This window comes from Cherax quadricarinatus, chromosome 26 (genome assembly GCF_038502225.1).
Source record: "Cherax quadricarinatus isolate ZL_2023a chromosome 26, ASM3850222v1, whole genome shotgun sequence".
Classification (NCBI taxonomy): domain Eukaryota; kingdom Metazoa; phylum Arthropoda; class Malacostraca; order Decapoda; family Parastacidae; genus Cherax; species Cherax quadricarinatus.
The window spans coordinates 2115854-2137479 of record NC_091317.1 but is presented as its reverse complement, the minus strand read 5'-3'; the positions used below and the strand labels follow the sequence as shown (position 1 = coordinate 2137479).

The 21626-nt window shown below is 43.7% G+C and overlaps 1 protein-coding gene across 2 annotated transcripts; it reads left to right on the top strand.

Moving 5' to 3' along the window:
- The first annotated feature begins 317 nt into the window (after positions 1-317).
- Positions 318-20403, top strand: LOC138853221 (U-scoloptoxin(01)-Er1a-like). 2 transcript variants are annotated; one of them, XM_070088733.1, is made up of 5 exons: positions 318-370; positions 8776-8973; positions 17883-18008; positions 18097-18176; positions 19533-20402. In XM_070088733.1, exons 2-5 carry the CDS (start codon positions 8893-8895, stop codon positions 19708-19710), a joined length of 465 nt encoding a protein of 154 aa, XP_069944834.1. In that variant the 5' UTR covers positions 318-370; positions 8776-8892; the 3' UTR covers positions 19711-20402. The 2 variants fall into 2 exon arrangements, with proteins under 2 accessions (XP_069944834.1, XP_069944835.1); XM_070088734.1 differs by having other exon boundaries at positions 336-370; positions 8892-8973; positions 19533-20403.
- Positions 20404-21626: the final 1223 nt, after the last annotated feature.

The window sequence follows — 21626 nt, the reverse complement described above, 5'->3', positions numbered from 1 at the left end:
AGGTAAGACTTATCCTTACATCTACAGGTAACAACGTACATCCTGCCATTGGAAATAAACTCATTGACTTTTTTGCTGGGAATTATCCTTGGTAATTTACATTATTTATGATAATTGTATATATGTGTACCTGTGCCTAGTGAGGTCCGACCCCACGTCTTCTTGGGGTGTGAGCCCGGTGCTCTAACCAACGAGTGAGAGTTAGAGAGGAGAGAGTGGGAAGGGAAAGATGGAGTGGGAAGTGAGGGAGTGGGATGGACGGGAGGGAGGGAGGGAGGGATGGAGGGAGGTTGGGCGGATATATATAAGCCAACAATGGAAGACACAGTGTAGTTCTTCCCGCTGGTCCATACCTCTTGTACCTCCGAAGGTAAGCTGTTTTATAGTTACAAATAATATATACACCGAGAGGTGAATGTCTATTGCATATACAGTCAAGTATTTTTGACTGGTGAGCAGGTGACATGCAGCCATAATGGCTTTCGTGTAGTAGACAGGCGTGCAGCCAGCAGTAACAGACAGGTTGGTCAGGCCTTCATCCACCAGGAGGCCTGGTCTGGGACAGAGCACCAAGAGCGTTGACCCCCGAACATATCCTTCAGGTAACCAACCTTGCTCCTGCCCCACCACCACGTCCAACACACCCCTGCCCCTCCACTACTTGCCCCTGCCCCTCCACGACTTGCCCCTGCCCCTCCACTACTTGCCCCTGCCCCTCCACTACTTGCCCCTGCCCCTCCACTACTTGCCCATGCCCCTCCACTACTTGCCCCTGCCCCTCCACTACTTGCCCCTGCCCCTCCACTACTTGCTCCTGCCCCTCCACTACTTGCCCCTGCCCCTCCACTACTTGCCCCTGCCCCTCCACTACTTGCCCCTGCCCCTCCACTACTTGCCCCTGCCCCTCCACTACTTGCCCCTACCCCTCCACTACTTGCCCCTGCCCCTCCACTACTTGCCCCTGCCCCTCCACTACTTTCCCCAGCCCCTCCACTACTCGCCCCTACCCCTCCACTACTTGCCCCTTCCCCTCCACTACTTGGCCCTTCCCCTCCACTACTTGCCCCTGCCCCTCCACTACTTGCCCCCACCCCTCCACTACTTGCCCCTACCCCTCCACTACTTTCCCCTGCCCCTCCACTACTTTCCCCTCCCCCTCCACTACTTGCCCCTGCCCCTCCACTACTTGCCCCTGCCCCTCCACTACTTGCCCCTACCCCTCCACTACTTGCCCCCAACCCGCCACTACTTGCTCCCACCCCTCCACTACTTGCCCCCACCCTCCACTACTTTCCCCTGCCCCTCCACTACTTGCCCCTACCCCTCCACTACTTGCCCCTGCCCCTCCACTACTTGCCCCAACCCCTCCACTACTTTCCCCTGCCCCTCCACTACTTGCCCCTACCCCTCCACTACTTGCCCCCACCCCTCCACTACTTGCTCCCACCCCTCCACTACTTGCCCCCACCCCTCCACTACTTGCCCTTTCCCCTCCATTACTTGCCCCTACTCCTCCACTACTTGCCCCTACCCCTCCATTACTTGCCCCCGCCCCTCCACTACTTGCCCCTGCCCCTCCACTACTTGCCCCCACCCTTCCACTACTTGTCCCTACCCCTCCACTACTTGCCCCTGCCCCTCCACTACTTGCCCCTGCCCCTCCACTACTTGCCCCACCCCTCCACTACTTCCCCCTGCCCCTCCACTACTTGTCCCTACCCATCCACTACTCGCCCCTACCCCTCCACTACTTGCCCCTATCCCTCCACTACTTGCCCCCACCCCTCCACTACTCGCCCCTACCCCTCCACTACTTGCCCCCACCCCTCCACTATTTGCCCCCACCCCTCCACTACTTGCCCCTACCCCTCCACTACTCCCCGACCATCCACCACCATTTCTCTCTCTATAAATAACAAAAGAAGGCACAGTGCCGTGACTTTGTAAATGGTTCAAGTCGGACCGAAACGTCGTGGTAAGCTCATCTCTTCTATGTGCGGGTTATTTGTGTATTTCTCTCTCTATCCCTGCCATTAATAAAAATATTAAACTCGTTGATCAATGGTTGCTGACAGGTCAGTAGTGGCTGACAGGTCAGTAGTAGCTGGCAGGTCAGTAGTAACTGTCAAGTCACTGGTAGCTGGCAGGTCAGTAGTAACTGTCAAGTCACTGGTAGCTGGCAGGTCAGTATTAACTGTCAAGCCACTGGTAGCTGGCAGGTCAGTAGTAACTGTCAAGTCACTGGTAGCTGCCAGGTCAGTACTAACTGTCAAGTCACTGGTAGCTGGCAGGTCAGTAGTAACTGTCAAGTCACTGGTAGCTGGCAGGTCAGTAGTAACGGTCAAGTCACTGGTAGCTGGCAGGTCAGTAGTAACGGTCAAGTCACTGGTAGCTGGCAGGTCAGTAGTAACGGTCAAGTCACTGGTAGCTGGCAGGTCAGTAGTAACGGTCAAGTCACTGGTAGCTGGCAGGTCAGTAGTAACGGTCAAGTCACTGGTAGCTGGCAGGTCAGTAGTAACGGTCAAGTCACTGGTAGCTGGCAGGTCAGTAGTAACGGTCAAGTCACTGGTAGCTGGCAGGTCAGTAGTAACGGTCAAGTCACTGGTAGCTGGCAGGTCAGTAGTAACGGTCAAGTCACTGGTAGCTGGCAGGTCAGTAGTAACGGTCAAGTCACTGGTAGCTGGCAGGTCAGTAGTAACGGTCAAGTCACTGGTAGCTGGCAGGTCAGTAGTAACGGTCAAGTCACTGGTAGCTGGCAGGTCAGTAGTAACGGTCAAGTCACTGGTAGCTGGCAGGTCAGTAGTAACGGTCAAGTCACTGGTAGCTGGCAGGTCAGTAGTAACGGTCAAGTCACTGGTAGCTGGCAGGTCAGTAGTAACGGTCAAGTCAGTAATAGCTTGCAGAACTGGCCTCTTGCTTAAAGATGAGACTTACATTGATGACAACAAAGACATGAGCTAAGTACTGAAGCCTTAATACTTAGGAATTCTTCGCTTGCCTAACCCTTGGGCACGACCTGCTTCCACATTGTTCAAATGTGACACCATCTACGACTGCTGCACCTCTCCTGCCTACGGTATATAAGCTCCTTCTCCGCATATATGCCGTATTCTATTCAAGATTGATGGACTGACCACATCGACTCAAGGTTGAGGGACTGATTACCTCATTCTCCTCCTGTTCTTCAAGATTCTCCTTTGTATGGACTGATGAAGCCACTGTGTGGCGAAACGTTTCCTCAATAAAGATACCCAAGAGTTGCAAATGTGTCTAATTTATGAACGTGTCGGTTCTCTGAACCATTCATCTACAACACTGTAAGATAACCAGAATGCAGATATAGTGTACACATACTTTACAAAAGCCTTCGGTAAGTACGATCATAGTGTAATATCACAAAATACGTGCATAAAGAATATCTAGAAGAAAGGCAGTGGGATTTTTAATTTTTTAGCAAACAGAAAGCAAAAAGTAAAATCAGAGGCTGCTATAATAATACATATAATATCTTTTTTACTACAAGTACATGTACAAGGTATACAGTCCTAGCTGACATCACTGACATACTACTATATAGAAAGTCGCTTGTTATGCAGAGCATTTCGGGCAAATTAGGCCAATTTTGTCCCAGGATGCGACCCACACCAGTCTACTAACAACCCAGGTACCCATTTTACTAGTGGGTGAACATAGACAACAGGTGTAAGGAAACACGCCCAATGTTTTCTCCCTTGCCGGGAATCGAACCCGGAAAATGACTGTGTGAAGTGAAAGCTTTTGCCACCAGGCCACGGGCCACTGTTCCCCAAAGAAAACAGTTTTCTCCCCAGTTCTCTCACCGTAATATCCAATAAAAGTAAAAACAAATCATAGCACTGGATCGTCCTTTGTTGATACTAGAATGTGCATGTGAGTGACATCCTACAACGAACTTCCAAACTAATATAAACATAGTCTTTTATAAGCTACAGAAAACAATGTGATGTTCGATAAAGACAAATGTCAGTTACTTCGCTACGGAAAAAAATAGAAAATTAAAACTGGAGTATAAAGTATTCAAACCATTCAGTTGAGTGAAAAACTAACGTGAAGGACTTACGAGTAATGATGTCTGAAGATCTCACTTTCAAGACTCACAATAATGTAATTATCACAGCCGTGAGGGAAATGATGAGGTAGATAACCAGAACCTTCAAAACGAGAGATGCCAAGTTAATGACAGTTCTGAGTACTTGTTCTCTCTAGACTGGAATACTGTTGAACTCTTACAGCCCATTTTAAAGCAGGCAAATCTGAAAAATATATAGAGGACTTCACTGACGCATACCTTAACCTAAATTACTGGGAATGAAGTGCCTAGAACTGTACTCCTTGGAACCTAGGCGAGACAGATACATCATAATCTACAGGTGGAAAATTGTTGAGGGGCTGATCCCAAATCTACACACACAAATCATTCCCAGTGAAAGCAAGAGGCTTAGCAAAGAAGTGCAAAATACCCGATTCCTCCCAATGTAAAGTAGGAGTGAAATGACCACCAAGACTTTTCAGCACCCCCCGCCCCTTCATACATAATTCATATATAAGGGGGAATTATCAAGAGGCTCCTGGTTGTCTTCAAGATGGAACTGGATACGTTCCTGACTTGCCGGGCTGTGTTGTATACGATGGCCTGCGTGTGGTTAGCAGCAAAAGCCTGGTTAATCAAGTCATCCACCGGGAGGCCTGGTCTGGAATCGGGCCGTGGGAGCGTTGACCCTCAGAACACTCTTCAGGTAGGCTCCAGGTCCAGGTAGGTCAATGCTAGTTTGGCAGGTCAATGGTAGCTGGCAGGTAATGGTAACTGGCAGGTCAGTGGTGGCTGGCAGGTCAGTGGTGGCTGGCAGGTCAGTGATGACTGGCAGGTCAGTGGTAGTTGGTAGGTCAGTGGTGGCTGGCAGGTCAGCGATAGCTGGCAGGTCAGTGGTAGCTGGCAGGACAGTGGTAGCTGGCAGGTCAGTGATAGCTGGCAGGTCAGTGGTAGCTGGCAGGTCAGTGATAGCTGGCAGGTCAGTGGTAGCTGGCAGGACAGTGGTAGCTGGCAGGACAGTGGTAGCTGGCAGGTCAGTGGTAGCTGGCAGGTCAGTGGTAGCTGGCAGGTCAGTGGTAGCTGGCAGGACAGTGGTAGCTGGCAGGTCAGTGGTAGCTGGCAGGACAGTGATAGCTGGCAGGTCAGTGGTAGCTGGCAGGACAGTGGTAGCTGGCAGGTCAGTGGTAGCTGGCAGGTCAGTGGTAGCTGGCAGGTCAGTGATAGCTGGCAGGACAGTGGTAGCTGGCAGGTCAGTGGTAGCTGGCAGGACAGTGATAGCTGGCAGGTCAGTGGTAGCTGGCAGGACAGTGGTAGCTGGCAGGACAGTGGTACCAGGTTCGCCTCACAACTGACAGGTTCACAACTCCACCAGTATAACATTCTCTTTCTCCTCTAGTCTCCCTCTCCAGGTTCTCACAGTTTTCACTGCCGCAGTTTTATTTACAATTAGAGTCAAACCCAAACAAACATAAGGAATTTGTGTGATGGGAAATTTATATTAAATTGTTGTGCCTCTTCCCCAGCGTCCATGTTAGTCAGCTTTTAAAGAAAGTTTAAATTTAATAATTATTAGCATTAAAAGTTACGTTAATGGGATTAATTGTTGATAGATTACATATATAAATAATTATTTTTAATTTCTTATTCTAAACAGCTTTTAAGCAAGCGTTTATAATAATGTACCAGGATATTAATCTTGAATATTCAATGGAAATATTTTCAGCGTATCGGCTGTTTCCTTCTAAGGCTGGGTGATTAAATATTGCATTCGTCCTCACTCAGCGGCTGCAGTCCCATCAGTACACGAACATAATACTCCAGTGATAACTCTGTGAATAACATCCCCAGCCGACTTGTAAAGTGCAGTCGTTATATTTCTTATATCCAATACTGAAGTCTGGCTAACTGGTTTCTTTCAAGTTCTTCTTCACTTGCTCACACTCCAACAGCACGTCTAGTCTCAAAGACCACTTGCTTCCACTAACGCCGATGTAACACATTCACACGCGCAAGTAGAGTAATTAATCCCTTACATCACAACTCTTTCTCTGACATTCCCTATAACTCCTTCCATCCACCTGAGATTTATACTTCTACTTGCAATATTTGACTTAGCTTGGTTCATTATTCCTACATGACCAAACCATCTTATAAACCCTTCTTCGAGCTGTTTGCCTATTAAAATCATGCCATCACATTTTTTTTTTTTGTAGTGGAGGCTTACGGTTTGGTTGGTAGCGTCCTCAGTTCAAACACTGACGAGTCTGGAGTCGATGCCCATCACAAGTGAAACGTTGGGCATGTTTCCTTATGGTTGCTGGTCAAGTTCACCAGCAGTAAGTTGATACTTGAGTGTTAGACTACTGTTGTGAGTCGCATCGCTGGGGACAAGATTAACCTAAATTGCCAAAATGCTCTGTACAACCAAGGAGCTTTCTATATAGTATGTGAATGATGTCAGTTAGGTCTGTATCAGTTGTATCATGTGCTTGTAGAAATAAAAATTATTATTATTATTATTATTATTATTATTATTATTATTATTATTATTATTATTATTATTATTATTATTATTATTATTATTATTATTATTATTATTATTAACATTCCTGCAATATTCTTTTTAGTCACCAAATAGAATTCATTCAACTAGGTATATCTGTAGTCACAATGGTGTCCCATGCTAACCTGTCAAGTGTATGGAAATATACATTGCTGGACGGTTCTTATTAGGCCAGCATGGTGTACCAGTTAGAACCCTGGCCTGCTAATTTTTAGGACTGGCTTCCTATTGGTTCGAATTTCACCCATTCCGTGAGTTGTTTGCAACTGTTTATTACGATTTCGCGAGCTGCCTACTCTCTGATTCACTTCAATCTTCATTGATCCATTTGTTAATACCTCCACTTCCTAGTAACTACAAGCAAACGCTTCCTCCACTTCCAGGCATCTACCAACATTCACTTCTTCCACCTTCAAGCATCCGTCAACATTCACTTCCTTCACGCCCCAGTATCTAAATTTAATAACATTAATTTCCTCCACTCCCAAGCATCTACCAACATTCACTTCCTCCAGTTTTTTCATTTCCCGTGTTTATCCTTCCCATTACTTTGCTCTCCTATACATTCACTTTCAGCCTCTTTGTTAATCACACTTTTTTAAACTCACCACCTGATGCAGCATCTCAGCACATACCAACAGGACCGTGTCATCGGCAAACAACGACTACTTTATATCAGATACACTATATTTCAAAACCACACCTAACATTCCAAGCATTCACTTCTCTTACAGTCTTGTCGTTTATAAACACGTTAAGCAACCACGGTGACATCATACGTTTTTGTCTACTAGTCACTCCAGGAAAACAACCTTCCTCCATATACACCCCGCGCCTCAATCTACTGACTTGAAAAAATGGTAGATACGACCCTAGAGTTTTAGATCTCAGAGGAGAGAATGAGTTGCGAATAAATGTTACGTTGTTATTAGGCTGAATATGTGTATTTGCTCATTCGGGTGCTACTTGGAATTATGAAATAATAATAATAATAATAATAATAATAATAATAATAATAATAATAATAATAATAATAATAATAATAATAATATAGTTAATGGTCCAAGTCGGACCGAATCGTCGTCGTAAATTTCATTCTCTTATATACGGGTATTTGTGCATAATATAAATATGTGCTGCAACTATAAATATATTTCGCATCCACTGATGTAGAGAACACCGTCTCTCTACAGAACAGCATTTCTCCCTTTATCATACGGGAAAAATTGTTGCACACTTGGTTCATCCACGAGGCTTCCTTAACACTCTAGCCTGACCTTCCATTTTCTCTATTCCTAAGGTAGTTTGTCCTCCTCTCTTTTATTTTCCCAAGAATGACACATATTATAAGTTTTGCAAGAGTTATCATCCTGATTCTCCCTTATCTCCTTCTCAGATTAATTATCTATTATTATTTCTGACCACACGAGTTATCCAAATACTCTCATTTTCTTCTGAATATAAAAATTGATCAAAATTTCTCCTTTGATCACAAGAGTTGTTACTCTAATTCCCTCCAATCTTCTCTTCTGATCACAAGAGTTTTTATCTCAGTTCTCTCTCATCCCCCTCTGATCACTTCGTTCCCTATGTTCATAAACTGTTCTTCCTCTACCCTGGCCTGGTTCCCACCCTGTCTTCTCTTTTCATCCTTTGCGCCTCTACTTTCACTCTTACTCGTTGTTTTTATTCACATTCTTTGCCTTTTCTCCGTGCAATATATTATTTAGCTTCAAAGACATTATTCTTCACTCTTAAAGCCCTGATCTGGGATTACATTAACCCTGCTGTTGACCTGAGTTCTTCTAAATCCTTGTGACTTGAGCTGCCCATGGCCCTCCGAATCTTAGTTGATTGCTGTTCCTATTCCTGACGTGACTCAGGCTCAACTTATGACATGACGTGATACTGGGCTTCCTCTTGACCTGGATTGACCCCAGCTCTTCTCCTAAACCCACCTAATCTTGGCTCTACACGTGAATTCAACCGTCAAGCTCTCTTCTCATCCTCTTGACTTGAAGTGACACGTTCTTTTCCTGGCCTGAACTGACACGACCTTCTCTTCCTCCTCCTCCTCCTCCTCCTCCCCCTCTTCTTCTTCCTGCCCTGAATTACCTCTTCCACGTGCTTCTTTTGACCTCAGCTGCCTCTGCGCCCGAGTTCCTGACCTCAGCTGTCCTGCCCCGAGCTCTAGAACCTGAGCTTAGCTGCCCTACTCCGAGCTCCACAATCTGACCTCAGCTGCCCCTGCCTCCCCAGGATGGTGTTTCGTGTGTCAGCTGTAGGGTCCCTGCTAGCCCTGGCCGCCTCCACCACCCTCATCGTCGCCGCCTCCTCTAGGGTGAGTCCTAATTACTTTCCACTCCTCTTTCTAATTCCTTCATCTTTCCTACATCTCGTCTCAATTCTCAGCCTTTTTTTTTTTTAATTTCTATATTTCCCGATTTCTTTCCCTTCGTTCTTTTCTCTTTTTTTTTATTTCAGGTCCATTCCTTTCATTTTTCAGAACTTTTATTGTTTCAGTCTCTTCTCACTGTTAAAGTCCCAGTGCACCGTCTTCGTAACTCAGCCTTCACCAAAATGTATTAACTAATCAAGTGACATGACCTCGCTAAATCTACATCATTTAAAGTACCTTAACCTCACCTATCTGAGAATTTGCATAACTCAATAACTCATCGTGCATACAACGAGAGGTGTATATCTCTGTACTCACCTAGTTGAGGTTGAAGGGGTCGATTCACAGCTCCTGGCCCCGAGTGGCTTATGTCTCTTAGCTGTATATACACAGCAAGGCGTACACATCTTTCAGTGTGTATATACACAGAGTTGTATACATTTCACAGTAAATAAATACAGAGGTGTATTCAGTTTATTCACTCAGTATTTTTTTATGAATATAATTTGTTTTTCAGTCAGCGAGCTGGTAGAGAATTCAGCTGAGATAATCCTCGAGGAACCATTAAAACACTCAACTAATCCGTGTACTCACCCAGGTGGAAATAAATTAACATATTTATTATTGTTGTTGCATGTATCTAACTAATGGAAGTTAATAATACTATGCTGCACACGTTCAATAGAGATATACAAACCATTTCTAAGTAAATTTGTAATTTACCCGAATAATGTTATCCACTGAAATATATATCTGTGACAGCCACAACGTTTGTCAACATTCAGAGGCACCGGTAGACGTAACTTTCCGCTAATTCAGCGATCCAATGTAACTTTTGTTTGGTGTGCAGAAAGGGTGGCGATATCTTTAATTAAGTCATACATTGTTGCGTTGTTTGCGTGTTGTAGTTGTCTGTGTTTAAGATGTATTGTAACTCTGACAATTAACATGGTGTTGTCAAATTAACATTCAAGGACGTCAATCAAGGACCCCACGAAGACTCGCCGCTGTGCGATAGCTGTCACTCCCGTAGAACTCACCAAAAGTGGACCGGCCACTTAGACTTTCTTTCCCCTTTCTTCCCGTCTATCCATTCTTGTTGCCTCACCAAAAAAAAAAAAAAAATAATGAACGCGTTCCATGTAAATAATGAACTAACTTGCCCAGGAGGTGCTGGGGTTATATTACACCAATTAATGAGTCCAAAGTAACTACAGAGGCAGGAAGTGCAACAGCCAAGGAAATTTTTCGCATTCTGTATAATAGATTAAACACAGTTAATGATAAATAGATAATCACGAATAGTCGCTCACAAATAAATAACCAGAAATGGATCATCATAAGTAGGTAATCATGCAATTGGCAAGCTGTGACGTGTGATATATGACCCGGATATATGATAAAGGGTTAGATTTACCTTGAGTGTGTGTTAAGCGGAGGATCCCACGCCATAACGCCACCCGGAATTAACCTCTTCAACACAAAAGATCATTTAGAAAAGTGACGCCATTTGTAGAGAGGAGGAGGAGCCTGTCTCATTAGTTATGTGACCGGGGATGACAGTCTTGCACTGTCTCACACCTCATCTCACCATTGTTATTATTATTATTATTATTATTATTATATTACTTTTATTTCTTCTACTACTACTAAATTCACAAACCGACAGCAGCCAATATATATATATATATATATATATATATATATATATATATATATATATATATATATATATATATATATATATATATATATATATATATATATGCAATAAGATCACAGTAAACAGGTGATTTCAGAATATGCAAAACAACCACTCTGAAAGAATAGAGAAATTCCAAGCGCTTTCGTGACTACTCACATTATCAAGGAACTATGATAATGTGAGTAGTCACGAAAGCGCTTGGAATTTCTCTATTCTTTCACAGTGGTTGTTTTGCATATATATATATATATATATATATATATATATATATATATATATATATATATATATATATATATATATATATATATATATATATACATACATTGTGTAAAGGTAGAAAGTTGAAAGCGAACATAGAAAAGAGTAAGGTGATAAGGGTATCAAATGATTTAGATAAAGAAAAATTGGATATCAAATTGGGGAGGAGGAGTATGGAAGAAGTGAAGGTTTTAAGATATTTGGGAGTTGACGTGTCAGCGGATGGGTTTATGAAGGATGAGGTTAACCATAGAATTGATGAAGGAAAAAAGGCGAGTGGTGCGTTGAGGTACATGTGGAGGCAAAAAACTTTATCTATGGAGGCAAAGAAGGGAATATATGAAAGTATAGTAGTACCAACACTCTTATATGGGTGAGAAGCTTGGGTTGTAAATGCAGCAGCGAGGAGGCGGTTGGAGGCAGTGGAGATGTCCTGTCTAAGGGCAATGTGTGGTGTAAATATTATGCAGAAAATTCGGAGTGTGGAAATTAGGAGGTGTGCGTGTGTGTACTCACCTAGTTGAAGTTACAGGGGTCGATTCCAAGCTCCTGGCCCCGTGCGCGCTCGCGCTCGTGTGAGTGTATGACACACTTAATATTTGTATTTATAATTATTACAATTGTGACCAGGTGTGGACGTGTCAGTGGCTCATTGCTTTGTAATTTGCTCATGACTGTAACCATGTATAGGAGTGTAGATGATTCATTACCTCTGTAACTTGCCATGATTGTGACCAGATCTGCCTGGAGTTCATTACCTTTGTAACTAGTTCATCTATCATAACTTTGGGGCCCGGTCCCTGGACCCATTATGTACCTTTGTAATCTTTTGACTACCGCCCACAGGATGGGTATGGGGTGACTACCACCCACAGGATGGGTATGGGGTGACTACCACCCACAGGATGGGTATGGGAGGACTACCACCCACAGGATGGGTATGGGGTGACTACCGCCCACAGAATGGGTATGGGGTGACTACCACCCACAGGATGGGTATGGGATGACTACCACCCACAGGATGGGTATGGGATGACTACCGCCCACAGGATGGGTATGGGGTGACTACCGCCCACAGGATGGGTATGGGGTGACTACCACCCACAGGATGGGTAAGGGGTGAATACCGCCCACAGGATGGGTATGGGGTGACTACCACCCACAGGATGGGTATGGGGTGACTACCACCCACAGGATGGGTATGGGGTGACTACCGCCAACAGGATGGGTATGGGGTGACTACCACCCACAGGATCGGTATGGGGTGACTACCACCCACAGGATGGGTATGGGGTGACTACCACCCACAGGATGGGTATGGGGTGACTACCACCCACAGGATGGGTATGGGGTGACTACCGCCCACAGAATGGGTATGGGGTGACTACCACCCACAGGATGGGTATGGGATGACTACCACCCACAGGATGGGTATGGGATGACTACCGCCCACAGGATGGGTATGGGGTGACTACCGCCCACAGGATGGGTATGGGGTGACTACCACCCACAGGATGGGTAAGGGGTGAATACCGCCCACAGGATGGGTATGGGGTGACTACCACCCACAGGATGGGTATGGGGTGACTACCACCCACAGGATGGGTATGGGGTGACTACCGCCAACAGGATGGGTATGGGGTGACTACCACCCACAGGATCGGTATGGGGTGACTACCACCCACAGGATGGGTATGGGGTGACTACCACCCACAGGATGGGTATGGGGTGACTACCACCCACAGGATGGGTATGGGGTACATAATAAACATATTAAACTGAAACTCCTCCCACGAAGCGTGCTAAAACAACATGGGTTTAATCCCCCGGCTAACTGCAGTTTGTTATTGATTAAATACCACTTGTTCGCGTTTGCAATAATACATATATATATATATATATATATATATATATATATATATATATATATATATATATATGTGTGTGTGTGTGTGTGTGTGTGTGTGTGTGTGTGTGTGTGTGTGTGTGTGTGTGTGTGTGTGTGTGTGTGTGTGTGTGTATGTGTGTGTGTATGTGTGTGTGTATGTGTGTGTGTGTGTGTGTGTGTGTGTGTGTGTGTGTGTGTGTGTGTGTGTGTGTGTGTGTGTGTGTGTGTGTGTGTGTGTGTGTGTGTGTGTGTACTCACCTAGTTGTACTCACCTAGTTGAGGTTGCAGGGGTAGAGTCCGAGCTCCTGGCTCCGCCTCTTCACTGGTCGCTACTAGGTCACTCTCCCTGAACTGTGAGCTTTATCATACCTCTGCTTAAAACTATGTATAGATCCTGCCTCTACTACATCGCTTCCCAAACTATTCCACTTCCTGACTACTCTGTGGCTGAAGAAATACTTCCTAACATCCCTGTGATTCATCTGTTTCTTCAACTTCCAACTGTGTCCCCTTGTTACTGTGTCCAATCTCTGGAACATCCTGTCTTTGTCCACCATGTCAATTCCTCTCAGTATTTTGTATGTCGTTATCATGTCCCCCCCCCCTATCTCTCCTGTCCTCCAGTGTCGTCAGGTTGATTTCCCTTAACCTCTCCTCGTAGGACATACCTCTTAGCTCTGGGACTAGTCTTGTTGCAAACCTTTGCACTTTCTCCAGTTTCTTCACGTGCTTGGCTAGGTGTGGGTTCCAAACTGGTGCCGCATACTCCAATATGGGCCTAACGTACACGGTGTACAGGGTCCTGAACGACTCCTTATTAAGATGTCGGAATGCTGTTCTGAGGTTTGCTAGGCGCCCATATGCTGCAGCAGTTATTTGGTTGATGTGCGCTTCACATGTGCCTGGTGTTATACTCACCACAAGATCTTTTTCCTTGAGTGAGGTTTGTAGTCTCTGGCCCCCTAGACTGTACTGCGTCTGCGGTCTTCTTTGCCCTTCCCCAATCTTCATGACTTTGCACTTGGTGGGATTGAACTCCAGGAGCCAATTGTTGGACCAGGTCTGCAGCCTGTCCAGATCCCTTTATAATTCTGCCTGGTCTTCGATCGAATGAATTCTTCTCATCAACTTCACGTCATCTGCAAGTAGGGACACCTCGGAGTTTATTCCTTCCGTCATGTCGTTCACAAATACCAGAAACAGCACTGGTCCTAGGACTGACCCCTGTGGGACCCCGCTGGTCACAGGTGCCCACTCTGACACCTCGCCACGTACCATGACTCGCTGCTGTCTTCCTGACAAGTATTCCCTGATCCATTGTAGTGCCTTCCCTGTTATCCCTGCGCTGTGTGTGTGTGTGTGTGTGTGTGTGTGTGTGTGTGTGTGTGTGTGTGTGTGTGTGTGTGTGTGTGTGTGTGTGTAAATATGGTAAATAAATAAGGGATGTTTATTGAGAGAAAGTTAGAGGTTGTAAAGGAAGTGTGAGACAGTTGGTGGAAGTATGAAGACTCTGTTTCACCATCATGATTGTCTTGATGATACTAGATGAATACATTCCCTCATATATAATGATGATGGATATAAAGACACCCGTCTCCTGGAGAGTAGAATAATAGACTCTTGTGTGGAAAATATGCAAATCTTGTTCAGCTCTGGGCACCTGAACTCTTACAGGCTGAAATTTTCATTTTGTTACTCTGGTTTAAAGTCTATCGCCTACAACAGTCGTGAAAGCAGAAATTCACCCATGTTCTAACATCTATATAAATTGTACATCAGTTTGTTTTTCTCTGATTTTTGAGTATCTATACTTTTATTCTCCAGTGAGCATGTTGTTATAGTTATTATGTGAGTCAGAAGCCTTCAATAAGGATAATCACAGTTAAGCTCAGAGTTATAAGTTAACTTGAGTGTTATGAGCGGCGAATATTTAATGTGTATTATTCAGATTTCTTCAACGAGAACTAAATAATAAAAGGGTTTAGTTACATTAGATAAATTATATTGATCTTTACGTTATTTTGTAATTAAAGTTCGGAAAAGCCCAACTCAGTCATCGGCAGGCAGAATCTGGCCATAGTAAATAAAAGAAAAATGATGCAGACTAATTGAAGATATGATAAATGACAGCTCAAGGAGCAAGAGAAAGTGCAACGAGGATGCATACATCACTATTAGTTAGGAAAGCGGGAAGACTTTTACATTACTTCTTGGCGGGGAGGAGTCTCTTAAGTGTGGCGAGACGGAAGTGGCAAGCTTCCGGAGACAACTTGCTATATTGTGTACTGCTGCATAACCTCTGATCCCGCCAACCTGCGTATATGTGATGTTGTGAGTTAGTACACAAGCTTTGATCCTGGGACGTATATATATATATATATATATATATATATATATATATATATATATATATATATATATATATATATATATATATATATATATATATATATATATATATATATATATATATATATGTATGTATGAATATGAAGGCATAACCTTTGGCTCTAGTTTATGTATATATATATATATATATATATATATATATATATATATATATATATATATATATATATATATATATATATATATATATATATATAATATATTATACATGTATATATATATTAACTACGTGTTAGTGCAAAAATACACGTGCAGAAAAGCTGCACGTGTATATTTGTACGTATATACAGGTGCTCAAGAATATACCCTTCAAGTCTCGTGAAATTTTGGATATGTAAGTACGTGCAAACAAAAGCATAACCTCTGATGAATGTGCATATCTGTACTTGGGTACTTGGGCAATATATTTGACTGATGAACGTGCGTATAAGTACGTGTGTGTGCATACCAAGGGTCGAGCAGTCATTGCATGCTAATGACTGGATAAACCTGACTGAGTAAACGGGGAGAAGGAAGAGAGGGATAAAGAGAGGAAGGGGGGATAGAGAGAGGAAGGGAAGGATGGAGAGAGGGGGGAATTGAGAGAAGGGAGAGATAGAGAAAGGAAGGGAAGGAGGGAGAGACGAAGGGAGGGATGGGGAGACGAATGGAAGGAGGGATGAAGAGAGGAAGGGAGGGAGGGAGAGAGGAAGGGAGAGAGGAAGGGAGTGATGAAGAGAGAAAGGGAGGGATGAGGGGAGGGAGGGAGAGATGAAAAGAGGAAGGGAGGGAGAGAAATAGACAATCAGTCACTGCACTCTGATAGAATAACAGTGTGTGTGTGTGTGTGTGTGTGTGTGTGTGTGTGTGTGTGTGTGTGTGTGTGTGTGTGTGTGTGTGCTAGAGACTTCAAGTTACCTGCAAGTGCTTATCTTTCCAACAATTGGACATTACAATAATTTATCCTTGAACCTCAGCTGACAGCTGACCCTTGACCCTCCTGGCTGACACGTCAGCCTTGACGCCAAGCTGACACAAGATATTACTAAGACCCAGTTGTCAGTTCTTTGTAATTCATAATTAAGAAATATCCATGAAGACAGGTGCCAGTATCAGCGTGGGTTATTCTGCCTCCTCTTAATATTATTATCATCATTAGTTTTATAGATATTGTTATTTTCAAAATGTCAGCATTAGTGCTATTAATGTTTATTTTTATTGTTTTCTTTCTCCCCACAATTCAGAATATTCCCTCCCCACCATCTCCAACATTTTCCCCACCACCATCTCCAACATTCTCCCTCCACCATCTCCAACATTCTCTCCCACTGTCACAAACATTCTCCCAACCATCTCCAATATTCTCCCACACTATCTCCAACATTCACTCCCCACCATCTCCAACATTCTCCCCACCACCATCTCCAACATTCTTCCCACTATCTCCAACATTCTCCCCACCATCTCCAACATTCTCTCCCACTGTCTCCAACATTCTCCCCACCATCTCCAACATACTCCCCACTGTCTCCAACATTCTCCCCGCCATCTCCAACATTCTCCCCACCATCTCCAACATTCTCCCCACCACCATCTCCAACATTCTCCCCAACCATCTCCAACATTCTCCCACACTATCTCCAACATTCCCTCCCCACCATCACCAACTCTCCCCACCATCTCCAACATTCCCTCCCCGCCATCTCCATCCTTCCCTCCCCGTCACCAACACATCCTCCCCACCGTCACCAACATATCCTCCCCGCGGTGTCTCCTTCCCACCATCACCATAACTCAGGTCAACGTGATTCCCATAATCACGATCAAGCGTTCAACACCAGACGCCAGTTAACGCTCTTGTTCCGTTAGAACGTCATTCATGTTGTCATATATCTCTTCCAGATACGACGAACGAAAGGAAAATCGCGCAATATGGACGTAAGGTCAATAAACAGCGGTAATATGCGAGACTTTCGAGAGGAAAAGCGATGTTTTTTTAATTTATTTTCCGCCATAAAGACGCGAGGTCGGTTATAAACTTTCACTTTCCCGTCGGTTGAGGAATGGTCGCAGAAAACGGGAAGTTTATTTGACAGATGTTGGTAATGAATTAAACTGGATATAAAACATGATCATTATATTTAAGTTAGATAAGTGGGTGTTTGTCAGTTACAGTTATTTACGAGAAGAGTAAAAAAGTGATGGCGACTCGATCTTCCGTCTCACAAGTATGTGAAAGACATGTTAATTACTCTGTACCCACTGTTCTTCTATATTTCTACAATGGCTGCCGTTATCGCATTATTATATGCATACATTTATGATAAATTAGGATAATTTAGGATGAATTAGTATAATTAGAATGACTTGGTCCAAAGAGCTGTATGGGTATTATAACATATTTTGCCGGTGATGTGTGGGTTTATACAGCTTTATGGCCCTCGTGTAGTAGATAGGTTTCAAACCTAACCAACCAACCAAACAGTACCATCACCACAGTAGTAGGTGACCAAGGTGCCTTGGTTCAAACCCCAGCTGGTGTATAACCTCTAAGAGTTTAGCTCTTCCCCTTATATATGATAACTCATCTTCCCACTATGGCACCCCCAGGGGCGGCGGCAGGTAGGAGCTGCTGGAGTAGACTACCCCACCTACTCTGAGGTGCCACCTGGACTCACCTTCACCTGTACTGACAAGATCCCAGGATACTACGCTGATCCCGAGGCCCAGTGTCAGGTGAGTCAGATGTGAAAAATGAGTGTCAGAATCAGTCTTTCATTGGCATCACTGTAATACAATGTGTGACTGGCACCTCCTGCTGCAGGTATGGCACTGGTGTGTACCGGGGGGGCGACGCTACTCCTTCCTCTGCCCCAACCAGACACTCTTCAACCAGCTCTACAGGTATCTTCTCCACCAGTCTGTGTCCTTTATCATTCTCAGTCTGAACACAGTATCATTATTACCGTTATTTGGTTAATTAATGAGTCTATTATATGCTCCATACCCACACTAAGTGGGAGTCAAAATATTACACAAGCACATTATTATTATAATTAAAAGAAGCGCTAGACCTACTAGAGTCATACAACGGTGCCTACAGAAGCACATAATGGATCCAGGGGCTGAGCCTCATTATTATTAGAATCAAGGGGAAGCGCTAAACCCGTAGGATTATACAGCGCCTGGGGGGGAAGGCATTCAGGCTTAATTCGGGGAACTGGAGCACAGATCCAATTCCCTAAATCAAGAGCCCCTCACCAACCTCAAGGAACCTTCCCTGAGGGGGCTGAGCCTCAGTAATGACAGCTAAACAATTTACAATGGTGATGAGCTATGACCTATGTTTAGAACCACTAAACTCGTAAGGGTCATACACTAGCTTATTGTTGATAGGTAATCAGGTTTAAAGAAGGTTTAATACAAGGGTAAATCCAGTTAATCAGATCTGTAATTTTTTATGAGCTTAAAATCAACACCTCACCTCACCTCACCTCACCTCACCTCCCCTCGTGGAAGAGACAAAGCATTATGGCAGTTAATGACAATTATTATATTCACAAAAATGTGCTTAACCTAAGTGAGGTTGGGAACCATTTCTACAATAAATACACTTATTGTACCTGCTCCAGGCATATTTAGACATAGGTATAATCCCGTTATCATATTCACAAAAAAAGATTTAAATTTGTATGGGTTATTCAGAATGATAGTCATGCATACTGTAATCTGCCTCACTATTCCGTGAAAGAAAGTGTGAATTAAAAGTAATTAAGCACATTATTTCATTCATTATTTCTACCAACTTTGTAAACACAAGCAGACAACAGCCGCACCTCAATGTCAGCGTTCGGCTTATAATCGAAACAACCCGGGATGACTTCGAAGGTGGGACGAGATGTATGGGCAAGTCTGGGTATACCCGTTGTTCCTGTTCTCTTAATTGATTTGTGGGTTACATTTTAGATAGCGGTTATACCCGAGCTAGAGCCCGGCTTTGACATTCTTAGTATTATTTAACCCTGGAGAATTATTAACCCAACAAAGCCAAGTATTGCGAATTATTTCCACTGATGTCCTTCCCGAGGATGCGACCCACAAGTACACAAGGACTAATTTCTTGCTAGGTTAACATGAGCACTAGATGTAAGGTGACTTGTCAGTACGTCTAATCACACTCGAGAATCTATACCTGATCTTTCGAGGTCTACCAGTGAGCTGCAGGTCATGAACTAAATAAAAACCTTTTTTGTGTGACAGGGTGTGCGACTGGTGGTTCAACGTAGATTGTTCCGGCTCTCCTGACAACTACAACATCAACGAGGACCTTTACAAGATCCCTGAAGACATCGGAACTCGGGTCAGCAGGTCTGACAACCCTGATCCTCTGGAGGAGGAGCAGGAGGAAAAAGAAGAGGAAAGCAGCGGTGAAGCTTAGCGGCCTCTCTCACGACCTCCATAGCGCCCTTCCTTAGACAAACAAAACTATCGCTAATAGAATTTAACTTACTAAAGCCAAGATAAGTCTTTATTCAAAATAGTACCAGATATATACAGATTATAAATACTACTTGCTGCACTCTTGCGGGTAATGACCAACTACAAGCTTCACCAAACTAAGGATTTTAATACACAAGATTCTAGATTATTATAATCAAAACCAAGCGCTAAACCCAAAGGGTCATACAGCATAAGATTCTATAAAAATTTGATTTCATTATAACATTAAAAACATAAATGGAAACAAATTCACATACTGTACTCGTATAATTATTTTGAATTATCACTTGGTATATTTCAGGTTTGTATCTAAGAAATTTTTAATGTATATTTATTTGTTCACACTTTTCGCTTACTTTAAAATGCCAGAATATGATATTATTAAAGTTTTTGCAACACTAGAGAGAAAATTTACGAGTTATTAATATAGCGAGTAACAGCCTAGTTAACGAAGCTTGTCGTTTATCTCAGTATGCAAAAAACTGTTTCACATTTCTAAATTATCATTATCATCCAACACCAACACTACTCTGAACACTACCATCAATATCAACATCAATTACGCTACTGTTAAATTTATATTAATAAAGAAATAAATTATGTTAATTCACAACACCGTGTTTATTTTTCACCTTACTGACCATGTCTGCTAGAAGTGTCGAAAGAGATCATCGTATTTCATTTTTTGGTATCCACGGTGAAGCGCTGAAACTATAAGGGTCATGGAGCTCCTGGAGAATGGGATGAATTCAGGCCTGATACAAACCGTGACCTGCTGGCAAAAACTCTCGCTTCACACGGTGATCTGATCTACCTGGAGTTCATTACCTACGTTACTTGTTGGACCATCAAAACTTTGGGGCTCAGTCCCTGGACCCATTATGTACCTCTGTAATCTTTTGACTACCCCCCACAGGATGGATATGGGGTGCATAATAAAAATATTAAACTAAATTCACACGGTGAGGGTCCGGGTTCGATTCCCGGCGAAGGGGTGGAAATATTGGGCGTGTTTCCTTACACCGGTTGATCAGGCCCTGATCCACCATGAGGCCTGGTCACAGACCGGGCCGCTTGAGCGTTGACCCCCGGAACTCTCTCCAGGTATACCGGTTGTACCTGTTCACCCATCAGTAATAATGGGTACCAGGGTGTTAGTCGACTGGTGTGAATCGCATCCTGGGACATTATTATTATTATAATCAAGGGGGAAGCGCTAAACCCGGAGGATTATACAGTGCCTGGGGGGGGGGAATGTGGAAGGCATTCAGGCTTAATTCGGGGAACTGGAGCACAGATCCAATTCCCTAAATCAAGAGCCCCTCACCAACATCAAGGATTATTATTATAATCAAGGGGGAAGCGCTAAACCCGGAGGATTATACAGCGCCTGGGGGGGATGTGGAAGGCATTCAGGTTTAATTCGGGGAACTGGAGCACAGATCCAATTCCCTAAATCAAGAGCCCCTCACCAACATCAAGGATTATTATTATTATAATCAAGGGTGAAGCGCAAAACCCGGAGGATTATACAGCGCCTGGGAGGGGGGATGTGGAAGGCATTCAGGCTTAATTCGGGGAACTGGAGCACAGATCCAATTCCCTAAATCAAGAGCCCCTCACCAACATCAAGGAACCTTCCTTGAGGGGCATCCTGGGACAAAACTGACCTAATCTGCCCGAAATGCTCTGTGTAACAAGCGGTTTTCTATATAGTAGTATGTCACTGATGTCAGCTAGAACTGCATACCTTGTACATGTACTTGTAGAAATAAAGATATTATTATTATTATTATTATTATTATTATTATTATTAATATAAGGAAAGGGAGAAGGTAGGTCCAAGCCCTTAAA